Source organism: Carcharodon carcharias, chromosome 20 (genome assembly GCF_017639515.1).
Source record: "Carcharodon carcharias isolate sCarCar2 chromosome 20, sCarCar2.pri, whole genome shotgun sequence".
Taxonomy (NCBI): domain Eukaryota; kingdom Metazoa; phylum Chordata; class Chondrichthyes; order Lamniformes; family Lamnidae; genus Carcharodon; species Carcharodon carcharias.
In genome coordinates this window covers 28,725,423-28,744,070 of record NC_054486.1, presented here as the reverse complement: position 1 = coordinate 28,744,070, position 18,648 = coordinate 28,725,423, and the positions used below count along the sequence as shown (strand labels likewise).

Sequence of the window (18,648 nt, the reverse complement as noted above, 5' to 3'; positions counted from 1 at the left end):
CCCATGACTGCTGCAAAGAAGACATGGCCCCGAAAGGCAAGAGGTCTGCAGCATCCCCCCGGTTTAATTACGCATCCCTCGAGCGTCTTTTGGATGCAGTGGAGGCCCACTGTGATGTCCTCTACCACCGCTCTGGCCACAGAATGGGCAGCAATATCACGAATCTGGCTTGGGAGACAGTGGCAGTGGTGGTCAGCGCCAATGCCCTGCAAAAGAGGACAGCCACCCAGTGCCACAACAGGATGAATGCTCTCATCTATTCTGCCAGGGTAAGTCACTCTTCTCATCACTCTCAACTCACACATTCACAAACTTGTCACACATGGGGTCTCACACCTCAAGGGACAACACCGCTAACTCTCACACACACCCTCACATCTTCTTCAGGCTCATATCCTCTGGAGCTCATGTCCTCATCCCATCCATGGCTCCGCTCACTACACAAACATTCCATGCAGTGCCATGTGTCCTGCTCACACTGTCTCCATCTGTTTTCATGCAGGAGAAGCCTGCTCACATCAGCAGGGAGAGGTCCCAGACCAAGGTCGGAGTGGCCCATATTAGGCCCCTCACTCACTTTGAGGAGCATGCCATCAGGCTGACTTGTGAGGACGCAGACCATGCCTGCAGCGAAGGTGAGGGCAGTGGCAAACATCCATGTGAGCGTCCTGCAACGCATCATCCCTCTCTCAATGTAAATGTGAATGCGCTCTCTCCTGCTTTTGACTCTGCTGCCATACACTAATTATCCCTACTTTGGTTCACAGGGATTTCTGTCAAGCGACTGACACCCTCAGCCAGCCAGTCCCTCAGCTCCATCCAGGCCCTCACCTCTAGCCAAGAAGACACCTCCTCCATTGACAAGCTGGAAATAAATAGCCTGGAAGACCCATCACAATGCTTACCCACACCCTCCACCAATACCGAGACACAAGCCTTGGTGGGACCTAGATCGAGAGCAAGCTTGGGTTCACAATCTGGTGGTCACCACATGGACACCTGTCCGCAACAGGATGAGGCAGGTTCAGCGAGCTCCCCGGCACTCGGAGGACTTCTGGGGAAAAGGCATCTGTCAGATCCAAGTCAGATGACAAACCTCTGGATTTGGCCTCCCAACTCATCCTGGAGACTCAGCAGAAGGCGGGGGAAATCACGCAGAGCTGTTGGAAGCCCTTAACAGAGTGGCCCGTGAGTCAGAGGAGTGCGTCCGCCTGCCCTCTCATGAAGTGGTGCCCTCATGTATGCACATGGAAGTCTCCATGGGGAGGATGGTGGCCGTCATGGAGACCCTGGTCCAGCAGAATGCGGAGATGTGTGCTGACTTGCAGTCCATTGCGGTAGCTATGGGTGAGTTCCTGAAATGGCAATGCGAGAGGGAAACAGGGCACCTCGACATCCCCCCAGGTGCTCCTTCCCCTCAAGGAGTCAGGCCGGAATCCCCAGACATCCGAAGAGAGGAGAAGTGGCAGCTGGACACCCCTGGGTCATCCACTCAGGAATTTCAGAGGCTGTCCACTCCCTCCAAGTCCACTTTGCCTGTGACCCCCTCAACCTTGTCCTCTGTCGCCGCAGAGGGAGCAGCTGGCCCACAGGAGGACAGCCAAAGCAAGGCTCTCCAGAGGACCCATGCTGAAAGCATCAGAGGCAACAGGGCCAACCATTGCACAGGCTGTCTCCACCCCTGCTGTGGATGTTAGGACAGCAACTAGAAGTCTTAGGTGTTCAGAAGTTAAGAAATTCTGATCACAGTTGGTTGCATGGGTGAACACATTTTGTCACTTTACAATCTGGAAATATTTTCACGTTCACTGAGTAATGAATTTTTAGCTTCATTGACAGGCTTTGTGAGGCCCCCCCCCACCTACTAGCAGTTCAGCAGCACGCAGCTGGCCCATGAGTGATTCTGGAGGGAGAAGTGTGTGTGTGTGGCAGGGCTTTTCGGAGCCTCATGCAAACACTCTCCCACACATGCAGATCCTTCCAGGATCACACTCACCTCAATGTCTTGAGCATTTTCAATGCTGCCTGCTGGGGTTTGCTTTCAGTTGACCATATGAGCTGACCTGCATCTCCGCACCCACTGATAACACTCCCATGCGGCCCACGAGGACTCTTGTTTCACTCGATTTAGCCAGCATTGCTACATTGCTACAATTTTTCTTTCATTCCCCCATCCTCTCTCCTCCCCCAGTCACCTATTTCCTTTCCCCCATCACTGTTGATCCCCTGGCATCACCTTCCACCTCTCCTCCATGACCCATGACCTACCAGCCACAACCCTTCGCTTTTGTGGATGTCCAGGTAAACGTGCACATTCCCTTCCTTCCCGAAAATTCCATCCCCATCCACACTAACCTCCCTGACCTCCTCCTTTCCACCCACAGGGTCCATGTCTGCCTCCGAGTCCCCACAAACCACAATCGCCATCCCTTCTACTGATACCGTCAAGCCCTCACCCTCCCACCCTACCACCTCTCTCTGCCTCAGTCATTCTCACCATTCTCTCATACCATTCCCACGCTCAGTTTGATCCCCAGGATGCAGTCATGGAATCATCAGAGCCCTCCCTTGCACGTTCACCTGGACATCCCCCGCTCCGATTCCTTCCCCCTTGAACTCTCTCCCCACTTGGAACCCCTTCCCCCACGGGATCCGCCTCCCCCCCAGACTTCCGCGACCCCCCCCCATTAGTCCTTCCCCCTTCATCTAGCCTTACTCCTTCCCCCTTTTCGACTCCTTCAGGCATCCTTACTTCTTCCTCTACCCTTACTCGTTCCCTTCTCTGCGCTCCTTCCTCCCCACCAGACTCCTTCCTCCCTCTGGACTCCTACTCACCCTGACTCCTTCCTCACCATCTCTGCACTCCTTTCTCCCACTGGATCCTTCCCCGCTCCACATTCCTTCCCCCTTCCAAAATCCTTCCCTTACACCTTCCACCCCCTTACACCTACCTCCCCAGTTTCCCCCTCCTCCTTGTAGTCTCTCCCCCTTCCTAACCTCCCACTGACACATTTGCACCCCCCATCACAACTCACCCCTCCCCGGACACCTTTGCTCCCCCCCCAAACCTCACCCTCTGACATCTTCGTTCCCCCTCTCCCAACCTCACTCCCTGACACCTTCGTTCCCCCAGACCTACCTTATCCCTCCCGATACTTTTGTTCCTCCCCTCTTACCTCACCCCCCAAACACCTCTTCCTCTCCTAGTCGGTCCTAGACCTTCCTCTCCCACCCATCCAATATATCTTTCTCTCCCAAACACAGCTAGACCTTCCTCTCCACCCCCTCGACCATCATCCGTTGTGAGCAGACCCACAACGGTGACTTTCCAACTTGTGTTCGCAGCAGAGCCATGTCTATGAGAATCCACCCAGCATGCCACGGACATTCCCCCAGGGTCTGTTATGATCCCCAGATGAGGTTACCACTGGACAAACCTGATCCCAGGGTGGAATCCAGCTTGATAGTTCCTAACTTTTACTTGTTTGTTTAGAAACGTGGAGAGGGGCTACTGAATAGAGTCACCGGAGTCAGCTAATAAACTCTTAACAAAAGCTTAAAACATTTATTAAACAAGATGAACTATATTACAATACTCCTTCACCCTCAACTATACCTTTACAGATATATACAGATTTGTAAGGATAACACAAGTTACAAAAGCTATTTTATACTTTAATGTTCACAGTAAGTACATAGTCCATGTAAACCAGTAGGCAACCTGTGATCAGACACACCACACTCTGAAACCAAGTGACAAGTGCCATCTCAACCAGATGCTATGGATCTCTCCTCAACTCCCCCCAGATGCTTGTCACACTGTGAGCCAACTGGTCTCGCTGCACTCCATCTTTCACACGAGAGTTTCCAATCTCCACTCTCCAAGAACTCACTTAGGAATCTTCTACCCCTCCAACTCCTTCCCCCCTTGGAACTCCTTCCCCCAGGGGAACCGCAACCCCCCACCCCCCCCGCCCCGCCCCAGACTTCCCGCCCTGATTAGTCCTTCCCTCTTTCTCTGCCCTTACTCCTTCCCCCTTCCTGACTCCTTCAGGCACCCTTACTTCTTGCTCTAGTCTCTCAGACTCCATCTGCAAGGGTTCACCTCCAGGGTTTCGAACTCTCCCTCCGATGTTCCTCTCCCCTGGGTCACCACATGCATTCCAGCTTTCTTCCATGCACTCTCTCTCACCAACTCAGTTGTCAACAGTACCACTGCTTCACATGCACGTAGCAAAGAGTTACAGATCTTCAGTTGTCTTCTTGCCTCTTACAGACAGTTCTTACTTTAAATCTGCTTTCTGCAGCTTTTGTCTCTTTAAATCTTATGCTTGGAGCCTTTCTCTCTGCCCCTCACTCTTAATTTTGTTAACAGGACCTTTTCCAGGATCCTGTCCTTGCTTTGATGGGAAGGTCTTCTTGGGATTTTTTCCAGTTCCACTCCCCTGGATTTCAGGATTTTTCTTTAGCTTGGGACTTGCTATCTGTCCCCTTTCCTCTAGTCCTGCCTGGCAGCTACTTTCAAAACCAACTGAACTGAAACAGCTTCCAAAATCAAACTGCTGTTTTCCTTGTGTGTGTGTCTGTGGGAAGGGCCTGCCTCTCTGGACCCCTCTTGCTATGCAACAGCACTGTTTTTTCTACTCTTGTTTGCTTAACTTAGCTTACCAGTCATAAAACTCTCATTAGAAATTTAAAGGAAAACTAAAACTCAATTTGACCTTTCTTAACACAAATACAGAAATACAAATCAAACGTAAACATTAAAGCTAAACTCATTCCTAACACTCACAAATACAAATATAACTCACTTAAACTATTTCTATTTCCTAACAGGTTCCCTTGGTGTCAGACTCCAGTATTTTCTGCTCCTTGGATATCCGCGATGTGAGCAAGACCCTGGTGGTAAGTCTCGGTTTCTGCACGTCATACTTGTTCTGCACCAGCATGTTTTAAATCTTAAATTAAAAATGGATCTTGCAGTCAGACCATCTCTGTGAGTGTGGGGAAGCCCGTCTACAAGACAGCCTTTGGCTGTACCTGCACCAAGGCAGGAATATCCAAGGTGGCTTCCTTTAATTGGTCTTAATAGGCTCCTATTGAGTCGTGTAGGCTCACTGCCACATGTGAGCAAGTAGCCATGCTTCCCCATTCCGTTTCCGCAAAAATGGCCTGGAGGCAGGAAGGAACTGAGGAACTGGTACACCGGGGCTACTTGTAACTCCTGCCCATCTCAATTTCCAGCCCAGACAGGGGTTCAAAATTCAGCTCATAGAGTCAGTAGGTCTGCTCTATGTTCATAGAACCTGAACCAGGTCTCTACTGTCACCCTGTGGGTAGGTTACAACAGTGGCCTGAGAGAATCCCTGGAGAATCTTAGAGCCTAGGTTTCAAAATACTGCCATGATTGGTCCAACTGGCTGATAAACTAACAATCCTCAGGATAGCTATCATTCAAAATGAAGGAAAATGTTATGGGCAGATGAGGATTATGCATGTAAATGCTTTGAAAACTATGAATTAATCATTAAATAAATATGCAATTGAAATAAACAGCAACCTGTATTTGTATAGTGCTCTTAACATACTAAAATGTCCTGAGGCACTAAGTAGAAGCGTTACCCAATAAAATTTGACACCTTGCCATCTGAGGAGGTATTAGAACAGGGGATTAAAAGCTTTGACAACAAGGGAGCATTTTAAAGAGGAAAACTGACTGCCGAGGTTTAGGGAGGAATAGAAGAGCTTAGGGTCTAGATAGCTGAAATCATGAAAATTGAGGATGCACTAGAGATCATAATTGAAGGAGTGCAGAGATCATGGAGAGTTGTAGGGCTGGAGGAGATTACACATAGGGAGAAACTGTGAAAGGATTTGAAAACAAGGACAAAATCAAGGCACTGCCGAACTGGGAGCCAACTTAAGTCAGCTAACGGGATGATGGGTGAATGAGAGTTAGGATACAAGCAGCCGAGTTGTGGACAAGCTCACATTTGCAGAGGTTTTGAAGCGGGTGGCCAGCCAGATAGCATAGACATAGTTGATTCTCAAGGTAACAAGCATGGATGAGGTTTTCAGAAGCAGATAAGTTGAGGCAGAGGTGAAGTTGGGTGATGCTACAGAGGTGCAAGTATGCAGTCTTAGTGATGGAGCCAACACTGGATTCGCAGGTTACCTTACAATCGAATAGAATACCATGGTTGCAAATGATTTGGTTAAGCCTTAACAGTTGCTAGGGAGACAGATGGAGTTGGTGGCTAAGGAATGGATTATGTTGAGGGGTGTGAAGTCAATAGCTTCACTCTACCCAGTATTTTGTTGGATGTCGAGAACAAAGAAGAATGATAACTTACCATGGTCACACTCACATAAGATGTCATTTGTGACTTTAATAAGAGCTGTTCCAGTGCTACAGAAAGGGCAGAAATCTGATTTGAGGGGTTAAACTACGAAGTTGGGGGAAAGATGGGCACAAATCTGAGAGGAAACAACATATTCAAGGTCTTTGGGAGAGGAAAGCATGCAAACAGAAGGTAATGAACTATTCTGTATGCATTCTTTGCTCTTCTAATTCCATGTTCACTGTCACTACAGCACTCACCAGCGACTGTTCTTTTAATCCTTGTACCCATATCCTCTTGAAAACTCCCTGACACATCTGCCTTGTCACCTGCCTTTATACCATCAAAATTCTCCTTTATGACACTTGTATTTAACAATTTTATGATGCCCCTTACTTTCCCTAGTCAACTCATGTTTGCCAGGCACTCTTTGTTCAAAGTATTCAGAAATGTCTCTCTAACTGTTAGAAGCACTACAGGAAAGGTAAATTCTTCATGTTATTATTGGAAATTATGGCTCCCTGAGGAACCTGCTGTTTCGTACTGATGACTCTTTCAACTGGAAAGCAAGTTGCTCCTGCAATATGGGATTTCTTACCACATCGTGGATAGGGTCTAAAGAATCCACTATTAGAAAGTCAGCCACAAACTGGGCACACCCTTCCCAGTTGTACAGTTCCTCATGTTTCAGCAATGTTGGGCGGAGAGTGGTGCTTACAAATTTCTGTTGATAAAAAAAGAAAATTAACTTTTCAGCTTATTCGCATCATTTCTTATTACAAATAAATTAGACTTGTACTCATTCATTATCACATACACTGGCTGGCTTGTAATTTGCATTCCTTCCATTCCACTGGGTACGTCATGTACTGTACACACTGAAGAATAGCTACTGTATGTTGAAGTCACATTGGGTCTTGGGCCAGCAAAGCAAAGGACTATGAGTATGCCTTCTCACAGCCAGAGAATTGAGGTCACCTTAGACAGAGAATACAGCCCACATGTGTCCACAGAGATTTCAGTCCATACATGGCCATTTAGGTAGACAATTTAACCCAAATCTGACCAGAAAGCGCAATCTGTCACCAGTCAGTGAGTTCAATCTGTCTATGGACACAGAGCACAGTCTTTTTCGTTTATTCATGAGATGTGATCCATGAGGTTACAGATTGTGGTGGAATACAATTCCTCTGCTGCTGTTGGCCCACAGCACCTTGTGGATGCCCAATTCTTGATCTACTAGATCTGTTTTGAATCTATCCTGCTTAACACGGTGGTAGTGCCACACATGGTGGTGGGCTTCTCAATGTGTGGGAGTGTGGCGGATTGGGACTGTGGCGGATTGGGACTGTGTGTTTTTTTATATTCATTTATGGGACGTGGGTGTCACTGGCTAGGCCAGCATTTATTGCCCATCCTTAATTGCCCTTGAGAAGGTGGTGGTGAGCTGCCTTCTTGAACCGCTGCAGTCCCTGTTTTGTACACCCACAGTGCTGTTAAGGACGGAGTTCCAGGATTTTGACCAGACGGTGAAGGAACAGTGATGTATTTTCAAGTCAGGATGGTGAGTGGCTTGGAGGGGAACTTCCAGGTGGTGGTGTTCCCATGTATCTGCTGCCCTTATCCTTCTAGATAGTAGCGATCGTGGGTTTGGAAGGAGCTGCCCAAGGTGCCTTGGTGAGTTTCTGCAGTGCATCTTGTAGATAGTACACGCTGCTACCACTGTTCATCAGTGGTGGAGGGAGTGAATGTTTATGGAAGGGGTGTCAATCTAGCGGGCTGCATAGTCCTCGATGGTGTAAGGCTTCCTGAATGTTGTTGGACATGCAGAATGTAAGGTGACACGCCCATTCAATTTCCTTTTTAAATATTAAAATATCAAATATAAACCCACCATCCTCTTGGGAGTTTCCCACGCACTCCCAAACACGCACAATTCAGATGTGGAAGTGTGTAGGTTCATGTCGGCTTTCCAACATGCTGGCATTTTTGATGTTTGGAGGAGAGGACAAAGCTTCCAAAATGGTGAAGCATGTCCAAGATCAGCCAACATTTTAACATTCAGTTTAATTACATGAGTCACCTAGCGAAGCGGATCTGGGAGATGGGGAATTTTGCGATAATTGAATTGAGATTGTTGCGATGACTGAAGACTGGAAGATAACTATAATGATAAGTATAATTGCTTGCTAACTTTCATGGTTAGACTTTCAAAGTGTGACATTTATGGTTGACCAGAATAAAGGATATGCAGGAATACTGAAAATCATGATAGATAAGACAGGAAGAATGTCTACCTAAATTACGCAACACATGGAAGACTTTCACATGCAGGCAGGTAGATATTATTAAGGTTTCAGTAAATTTTCTTCAGCAGTAAAGTATCCATCAGAAGACAAACAACTATCTCATCCCCTGTCCTTCCCTATTCTTTCCTGGGGTCTGCAGCTTGATTGGATCCCTCTCCTCCCCCTCCAGTGGGAGGAGTCTTTGGCAGGAGTTTCATTTTAGGGGTAAAATCAATGTTGTGCAATGATATGGAATTCCGCTGTGTATTATTTTCATATATTCGTTTAAAATTAAAAGGCCTTTGTTAAAATAGAGTTTAAAGGATTTTGGTGCATACATGTCACATGCTAATGTCACACAGCAAGACTTCACCCCACTTGCACCTTCAACACAATAAATACTTGGTCATATTCAAGTGCATAACTTGCCAGCTTAAAAAAAAGTTGCACACAGTCTCAAGATGCCTTATAATTCCTACATTGTACATTGACATCACAAAATACTGGTACGTATAAAGATACGTATCTCTGCAACCTTTATTTCCTGTTTCTTTTATTGACACTTGGCTGTGGTGTGAAGTTTCATTTCAACTCACAACTAATTTCAGCACAGCTTGTTAAAGTTGTGGCCAGCACACTTTGGTCATATGATCAGAAAAGCTTCCTGAAATGAGGTTTTGCAATGTGGGTTACAGCTAGCGCCATTCTTAGTAGCGGGAAGCTGAAGTGCAACTCCAACCGAGGACTTTTTCCTTCCCCAGTGTATGGGGAACGTCCACACAGCTCAACAATAGCACTCCCACTTTGTTCACACCTGCACCACATGTGCAACTGCTGCAGCATCATTGATCAAACTGATGCTCAACATTTGCTGGCATAATTTTGTTCAATGCCCTCAAGCCTATTCTCCTGGGCTGTTTGCAGCAATGTCCTGGAGGTTAATGTTCAATTCCAGCAACCCCAGGACAATCCTGAATGGTTGGAAACCCTATTGCTGGCCAGGCACTGCAAGTGCAGCATGAGAGGCTGAACGTTGAGAGAGATGAGCAGGCCAGAGATTGGAAAGAAAGATTATAATTTTAAAAGCCAACCAACTATTAATTTTGCTTCAAATAAAATATTTTCATGAATGACTTCCTCTTTACCACAAATTTACGTTTTGAAAAGTGATTGCCTCCATAACCAAGTGGGGACCATGCTCAAGAACAGCATAACTAATTATCTTTTGAATCAGCTCAGTCCAGGACAATATTTGGACCTCACTAGCTGTTGCTTGGCTGCAAGAACTTTCCAGTTTTGTCTTACCACTGACTCCAACTTGTTTAACACTATTTCACAATTTCTCTACTGTGTGAATTCAAATACTTCAGAACTTTGCTATTTTGAAACATTCTGATGCCTAATAACTTGAAATTTACCTTTCTTCCACTTAAGGCATTACCCCTCCGTGCTGCATATCTGTTAGCTCTCTGATAAAATAATTGAAATAAAATGTACTAGAAATACTCAGCAGATCAGGCAGCATCTGCGGAGATAGAAACCAAGTTAACCTTTCAGATTGAGAACCTTTCATCTGAACTAGAAGAGGTTAAAGATGTTACATTTTTAAAATTAGTACAGGGCCAAGGAAAATTGAGGTGGGTCGTTGGGGGAGGGAGGGTGGTGAGGGAGGGGTGAGGAAAGAACAAAAGGGAATGTCTGTGATAAGGTGGAGGATAGGAGTGATTTAATGATAGAGGAATATTAGTGCAAAGCAAAAGAAGATGGTGATGAAACAATAAAGGAACAAAAGATGGGTCCAGAGAAGCTATAAATGGCAAGAGCAGAATCATTTTCAGCATCTGTTGTCCAAGAAGTGGAAGAGGTGATTATAATCAAAAGTTCTTGAACACAGTGTTGAGATCGGAAGGCTATAAAAGTGGCAATTGAAAAGATGGGCTGCTGTTCCTCAAGTTTGCATTGAGCTCCATTGGAAAGAGCAGGACAGTATGTTAAACAGAGCATGCTGATAGGGGAATCATGCAAAGAGGCGGAAATGGAAAAAAGGCAAGGGTGATAACAAGGTTGGGCAGGATGATAGGAGGGCAAATGGATGGAAATAGGGAACTGAGCAGGATATAGGGAGTGATGAAATCCATGTAGGCAACATCAATAGACACCCAACATGTTAGTGACCTCCTCAAAACATTTTAACTTGATTATTCAGACATGACCTAATATTCACAAATCCACGCTCACTCTTCAACCAGCTCACACTTATTCAAATACCCAGGTTCTAATACCTTCCCTACAACTGCTTTTAAACTGAAAAGCCTATCATTCCTTGGCTTCTCCCTCCCTCCTTTCTTAAACTCATAAACTCCATTCCCTAACCAACCAGTCCATCTCTCTCCCTGGCAACAGAGGTTGAATCAGATTGTTTGCAGCCTTGGTGTCATAATTGACCCTGAGATAAGCTTCAAACCACACAATCACTAAGGCAGACTATTTCCACCTCCATAACATCGCCCAACTCCACCCTGGCCTCAGCTCTTCTGCAGCTGAAACCTTAATTCATGCCTTTATTACCTTGAGACTTGATTATTCCAAAGCACTCCAGGCCAGTCTCTGAACTAACACTTGCCATAAACTTGAGCTCATTCAAAACTCTGCTGCCCATTTTCTAACTCACACCAAGTCCCATCAAGCTTTACCCCTGTACTTGCTGACTTATATTGACACTGGATAAGCAACACCTTGACTTTAAAATTCTCGTCCTTGTTTTCAAAACCCTCCATGGCCTCACCCCTCCCTAGGTTGGCAACCTCCTCCAGCCCTATAACCCTTTGAGATATCTGAACTCCTCCGACCCTGCTTCTTGCACATCCACAATGTTAATCATTCCACCATTGGCAGGGGTGGAGGCTGGCAATGTTACGGAGATGGAAATATGTAGTCTTAGCGACAGAATGGAGGTGTGGTCAGAAGCTTAGCTCAGGATCAATATGAGACCAAGGTTGCGAAAGAGTTTGGCTCAGCTTCAGATTTGCCATGGAGAGGGATGGGGTCAGTGGCTAGGGAGCAGATTCATAAGGGGCCAAAAATGGCTTTGATCTTCTCTATTTATTTGGACAAAATTGCTACTCATCTATTTGGGCAAACAGTTAAACAATATCAAGGCAGTAGAGGAGTTGAGAGAGATTGTGGTAAGGTAGAGCTGGGTATCATCAGGTGTACAGAGGATTGATCTAATTGACGTGTTTAAAATTGTTAAAGAAATTGTTAGAGTGGATACAGAGAAACTATTTCCTCTGGTGAGGGAATCCAGAAAAAGCAGGCACAATCTTAAAATTAATGCGAGGTCATTCAGATGTGAAATTAGGAAGCACAGTGAGTATTGCAAACCTGGAACTCTCTAATCCAAAGGTCTGTGGATTTTGGGCCAATAACAATTTTCAAAACTGAGCTTGATAGTTTTTTTTTGGATAAAGGTAGCAGGGAACACGCATCAAAGACATGTAAATGGAGTTAAGATGCGGATCAGCCATGATCTAACTGAATGGTAGAACAGGTTCAAAGGGCTGTTCTTATCTTCTGTTCCTATCTTCTTAAAGTTTTCCTTCCCCTGGAGTGGACCCACCATGCAAATTCTCGATTGACCCTGCTGAAGTTTGCACTTCCAACAGCAAGCCTTCAGTGAAGCATGGAATGACCGTATTGCCCCCCTTTTGAGAAACACAAAGATGGCAACAGTAAGCTGGCTGACCCAGGATAATACCATGGGTAAATGCAGTACCCACATTTTGGCTGGGTTATTCAGTGATATAGATGTTCCCTGATTCAATCCAAGCTTTATGTTGAGTTACTTGATCGCAGCCTGATTTCCGAAGGTGCACTACAATCCTCAGTATCTCCGGCCAGCAAAAGGAACAAAGCTCAACTAGAGTTTCCATTCTTGAGCTCTATTGAGAGACACCTGATGAATAAGGTGTGCGTGCGGATGAACTATGAGGACAAGATGCAGCTCTGTGGTGATGCTCCCCATAGCCAAATGTTCTGATAACACTCACCGTATTGACTCACATGTGAAGCATGGACACTTGGGTGAGGACCTAGGAAACTATGTGCAATGAGAAGTCAGTGCTTTCAGGAGAAGAGGGAACAAAATTGGTACAATACGAAGGTTTGGCATTTCTCTAGTTACGAAAAAAAATCAAAACTTATTTTAAGTTTTTAAAAAATTATCTATCACACTCTCTCCAACCTTTATTTCTTGCCATCAGAACTAGGAAAATAAATACCTCAACTCGACATTCATTGAGGGGGTTAAGAAACAGAGGCTTTCTGTCCGGGTACAGATAAACGTACTGTCGTCTGAAATTTTCAGCATATTGCAGCATGATCTGTTCTTTGACAGTGTTTTCTTGATAAGATGTTGGGTAATTCAAGATGCCTATTTCTAGCTTGAGTACTTCCCTATATCAGGAAAAATAAGAAAGAAAAAGCTTATGTTCATATAGTACCTTTCCATCCTCAGAATGTCACAAAGATTTTACTAGACAATGAACGCAGCTGCCATCTCCCACAAACAGCAGTGAGATAATGAGCAGTTTATAGAATCATAGAACATTGAATAGTTACAGCACAGAAGAAGGCAGTTCAGTCCTTCGTGTCTGTGCTAGCTCTCTGCAAGACCATCTCAGCTAGTCCCGGTCCCCCACCCTTTCCCAGTAGCCCCAAAAATGTTTGCTCTTCAAATAATTATCTGTTTTCCTTCAAAGCCATGATTGAACTTGCCTCCTGCACATTCTCAGGCAGTGTATTCCCAGATCTTAACCATTTGTTGCATTAAAAAAAATTATCGTGTTACCTTTTGTTCGTTTGCCATTCACCTTAAATCAGTGCCCTCTGGTTCTCAACCCTTCCACCAATGGGAACAGTTTCTTCCCAGCCATCCTGTCCAGACCCCTTGTGATTTTGAACACCTCTATTAAAACTCTGCTGAACCTTCTCTTAAAGAACAGCCTCAGCTTCTATCCACATAACTGAAGCCCTCGTCCTTGGAACTATTCTCGTAAATCTCATTTCCACCTTCTCTAAAATCTTCACAGCCTTCTGCAAGTGTGATGCCCAGAATTGGACACAATACTGCAGTTGAGGCTGAACCAGTGTCTTATAAAGGTTCACCATAATTTCCTTGCTTATGTACTCAATGCCTCTATTTATAACGCTCAGGATTCCCATATACCTTATTAACCACTTTCTCATCCTTCCCTGTCACCTTCAATGATAAGTGCACTTACACCCCCAGGTCCCCCTGCTCCTGCATCCCTTTTAGAAATGTGTCTTTTATCATACGTTTTGGTCAGAAGAATGAGGAGAGGCAATGTATCACTTTATACTTCTCTGCATTAGATTTCATCAGCCATCTGTCTGCCCATTCCAGCAGTCTGTCTATATCCTCTTGAGGTCTATCACTATCCTCTATATTCTTCACAATATTTCCAAGCTCTGTGTCATCAGCAAATTTTGTAATTATGTTCTATACATTCAGGTCTAGGTCATTAATATAGATCATGAAAAGCAGAGGTCCTAGCACCAACCCCTTGGGGACCCCACTTCATGGAACACAGGAAAAAGCACAGTGAATACTTGAATATTCCAGCTCAGTGACTCTCCATTCCACAGATATCAAGCCTTTTAAGCACACAAGCTTAAAAAAAAGTTACCTGAAAGAGACAATTCAAAATAGCCAAGGGCTCAACTCCCAAAAACAAGCAGCCATGTGTCAACCAAACATCTGCCCTGTGTCCCAAGGCGTAAGCCCTGCTTCTAGCATGAGCCTCTGAAACTGCTCCAATTCCAAATGACCCTGGGTGTGGAAAAATGCACCAACTTCAGACCCTCCACTGCCACTGCCACCATTCGGTGGAAGCACACCGGACCTGGCCTATAGCCACAACATCATCAGGATGAAGTCAACAGACAGCATGACTACCTGCCACATCCATAGCTTGCTTCAGTCAGAAAAACAATCGTTCGCCACTACTCTCCATTTCCTGTCACTCAGCCAAATTCGCATCCATGTTGACCTGTTTTAGTAATGTTGGTTGAGGGATAAATATTGATCTGCACACCAGAAAAACTGTTCTTTGAATAATGCCTTGGAATCTTTCACATCCACCCAAGAGGGCATACAGGGTCTCGGTAAAGACTGCACCTCCAACATTGCAACATTCCCTCAGTGCTTGCGCTGAAATGTCAACCTGGAATATGTGCCCAAGACTTGGCAGTGAGGCTTGAACGCAAAACCTTCTAATACCACTGTGCTACCATTGGGCCAAGGTTGACGCCAACTTGGTTTTGATGCTTCCACTGGAGGATAATGTGCCAACACCTGCTGTATAGGCTTTTACCTGAAGAATGGAAATTTGGGCATAGCATCAGATATTGAATGGCACCAATGGAATTATATTTCAACACAGCTCAGTGCCTTCAGAAGAGTAAAAGGGGAGACAACAGTCGGTACCTGGTGATGATCAAAAGGTTATAACATTAGATGGCCTATATTTAAGGTTCTTTTCCTATCAGTCTGCTCCCCTAATCTCCTTAAAGCAGTGATTCATACTGGAGTAATGTTCTGCTAGTGCCAATAGCATTCTAGGGGTAGATGTGCCCAAGAGGGATAATGATGGTGCAAAGAGACGTAATAAAGTAGGCTGTGGCCTACTGTCCAGAAGATGTGTGAGGTGGTGATGTAGTGGTACTGTCACTGGACTAGTAATCCAGAGACCTAGGGTAATGCTTTAGAAACCCAGGTTCAAATCCCACCTCAGTAGATGGTGGAATTTGAAATCAATCAATAAAAATTGGGAATTAAAAGTCTAATGATGACCATGAAACCACTGTCAATTGTTGTCAAAGCCTATCTGGTTCACTAATGTCCTTTAAGGAAGGAAATCAGCAGTTGTTACCTGGTCTGGCCTACATGTGACTCCAGACTCACAACAATGTGGTTGACTCTGAAGTGGTCTAGCAAGCCAATCAATTATATCAAACTGCTACAAAATCTATAAAGGAATGAAACTAGACGGATCACCTGGCCTCGACAAGGCACCAGAAATGACAATGGCAAACTCAACCCTGTCGACCCTACAAAGTCCTCCTTACTGACATCTGGGGGCTTGTGCCAAAATGGGGGGAACTGTCTCACAGGCTAGTCAAGCAACAGCCTGACATAGTCATCTTCATGGAATCATATCTTATAGATAATATTCCAGACACCGCCAACAACATTTCTGGGTATATCCTGTACCGCCAGTACGTCATCGATGTTGAGGAGTCCACGGGCAATGCCCTGCGGATGATCCAGTTCAGCCTCCTCTGGAGGTCCCCAGCAGCACAGGTGCCAGTCTTCAGTCAATTCGATCCACTCCACATAATATCAAGAAACGGCTGAAGACACTGGATGTTGCAAAGTCTATGGGCCCTGACAATATTCCGGCAATAGTACTGAAGACTTGTGCTCCAGAACTTGCCATGCCCCTGGCCAAGCTGTTCCAGTACAGCTACAAAACCTGTGTCTGCTCGGCAATGTGGAAAATTGCCCAGGTATGTCATGTAACAAAAAGCAGGACAAATCCAACCCAGCCAACTACTGCCCCATCAGTGTACTCTCGATCATCAGCAAAGTAATGGAAGGGGTCATCAACAGTGCTATCAAGCGGTACTTGCTTAGCAATAACCTGCTCACTGACACTCAGTTTGGGTACGCCAGGGTCACTCAGCTCCTGACCTCATTACATGCCTTGGTTCATACATGGACAAAAGAGCTGAACTCCAGAGGTGAGGTGAGAGTGACTGCCCTTGACATCAAGGATGCATTTGACCGAATGTGGCATCAAGGAGCCCTAGCAAAACTGGAGTCAATGGGAATCAGGTGGAAAACTCTCTGCTGGTTGGAGTCATACCTAGCACAAAGGAAAATGGTTGTGGTTGTTGGAAGTCAATCATCTCAGTTCCAGGACATCACTGCAGGAGTTCCTCAGGATAACGTCCTAGACCCAACCATCTTCAGCTGCTTCATCAATGACCTTTCTTCCATCATAAGGTCAGAAGTGGGTAGTTCGCTAATGATTGCACAATGTCCAGCACCATTCATTGACTCCTTAGATACTGAAGCAGTCCATGTCCCAAATTCAGCAGACTGTGGCAATATCTAGGCTTGGGCTGACAAGTGGCAAGTAACATTCAAGTGCTAGGCAATGACCATCTCCAACAAGACAGAATCTAACCATCGCCCCTCGGCATTCAATGGCATTACCATTGCTGAATCCTCCAATATCAACATCCTGGGGCTACCATTGACCAGAAATTGAACTCGACTAGCCATATAAATACTATGGCTACAAGAGCAGGTCAGAGGCTAGGAATCCTGCAGCAAGTAACTCACCTCCTGACTCTCCAAAGCTGTCCACCATCTACAAGGCACAAGTCGGAATGTGATCGAATACTCTTCACTTGCCTGGATGAGTGCAGCTCCAAAACACTCAAGAAGCTTGATACCATCCAGGACAAAGCAGCCCACTTGATTAGCACCCCAGCCACAAACATTCATTCACAGTGTCAGCTGTGTGCACCTTCTACAAGATGCACTTCAGGAACTCACCAAGCCTCCTTTTACAGCACCTTCTAAATGCACAACCACTACCATCTCGAAGGACAATGGCAGCAGTTAGATGGGAACACCACCACTTGGAAATTCCCCTCCAATCCACTCACCATCCTGACTTGGAAATGTATCGACATTGCTTCACTGTTGCTGGGTCAAAATCCTGGAATTTCTTCCCTAACAGCACTCTGGGTTTACCTACACCACATAAGACTTCAGCAATTCAAGAAGGCAGCTCACCACCATTTTCTGAAGCACAATTGGCGATGGGGAATAAATGCTGGCCTAGCCAGCAATGCCCACATCCCACGAATGAATAAAAAAAATACCAGAGATGACCTGTGCTGAGTTAGCTGATCTCAACTGAGGTAGCAGAAGGGATACTTCAATTTGTTTCAGCATCATTGTCTAAAGAGGAGAAACTTTGGACAGGGTTCCTGTCCCTGACTGCTATCCACTGAGCCTTTGTGAATAGGATTACAGCTGTGTTGTAGCCTCCTGTAAGTTTGAATCTCAAACATAAAGTGTGGTCACTAGACAAGGAAAATCAATCAGGAGCAGGAATGCTGGCTGATTTTTTTTGTTCCAATGCTATTTGCAGCACTCCAGCCACCACCCAGCAGAGATTAATTGACTAAATGCAGGCCAGGGACAAAACCTTGGGCCAGAATTTTACGCACTAGTAGCAGGCATGCGCCTGATCCAGAAGAGTGTAAAATATTGCAAGATGTTGGACACCCGTCCCGACGTCATCATGTACTTGCACGATATTTTGGCTGGCTGGCGCGTGCAGGACTCAGAAGCAAACCTGCCAACAATTAATCAGCCACTGAAGGCAATTGGAGTTCAATTGAAGTAAATTTTGTGTTGCCCGTCCAATTTTGCGCTCATCAACGTGCAACTTGGGCAAGCTGTCAACTCGCTTTTTCACTTTTCTCATCCAAGGGCAGGATAAAAGGGGAGCTGAGCATTGCCTATGTGAGTTGTTAGGTGTTCAGGTGAAAGTTTGCTGCTGCTTGTTTGCTAAGATTTCAGACCTTTTCCTGTGGTCTCTTCTGAAGTTTTTGTTTTGTTAAACTTTGTTTTGAGGACTCTTTTGTTTTGTCAGCTCTGTTGCAGCATTTCTGCCAAGTGCAGCCTCAGTGCATGGGACAGTGTCATCTGCATTTCAGCAGATGGGGATTGTGTACTCTGCTGGGGGGGATGTCCTCTGAGGTGGAAGAGAGGGGCAGGAGGGAGAGGAGGATAGGTGTCCGCAGGCAGCATCGCAGGGACAGGCCTGTGGGAGGAGAGGGGCTGACACAGCGGGTGCAGGGCCAACAGGGACAGCAAAGCAGAAGGGACCGCAGAAGATGCCACTATCCTGCTG

The 18,648-nt window shown here is 45.7% G+C and overlaps 1 protein-coding gene across 1 annotated transcript in view; it reads right to left on the bottom strand.

The window, feature by feature from the left end:
* The window catches only part of ccdc135 (coiled-coil domain containing 135), a 110,693-nt gene extending 93,009 nt beyond the window's left edge, over positions 1–17,684 (bottom strand). The window contains exons 1-5 of the mRNA XM_041214146.1: positions 17,609–17,684; positions 15,924–15,991; positions 14,942–15,024; positions 12,910–13,084; positions 6,940–7,065 (exon numbers count right to left, since the gene is read on the bottom strand). Of these exons, the coding sequence (XP_041070080.1) occupies positions 6,940–7,065; positions 12,910–13,084; positions 14,942–15,024; positions 15,924–15,991; positions 17,609–17,684 (528 nt within the window). The remainder of the gene's footprint in view (positions 1–6,939; positions 7,066–12,909; positions 13,085–14,941; positions 15,025–15,923; positions 15,992–17,608) is intronic.
* Between the last annotated feature and the right edge of the window lie 964 nt (positions 17,685–18,648).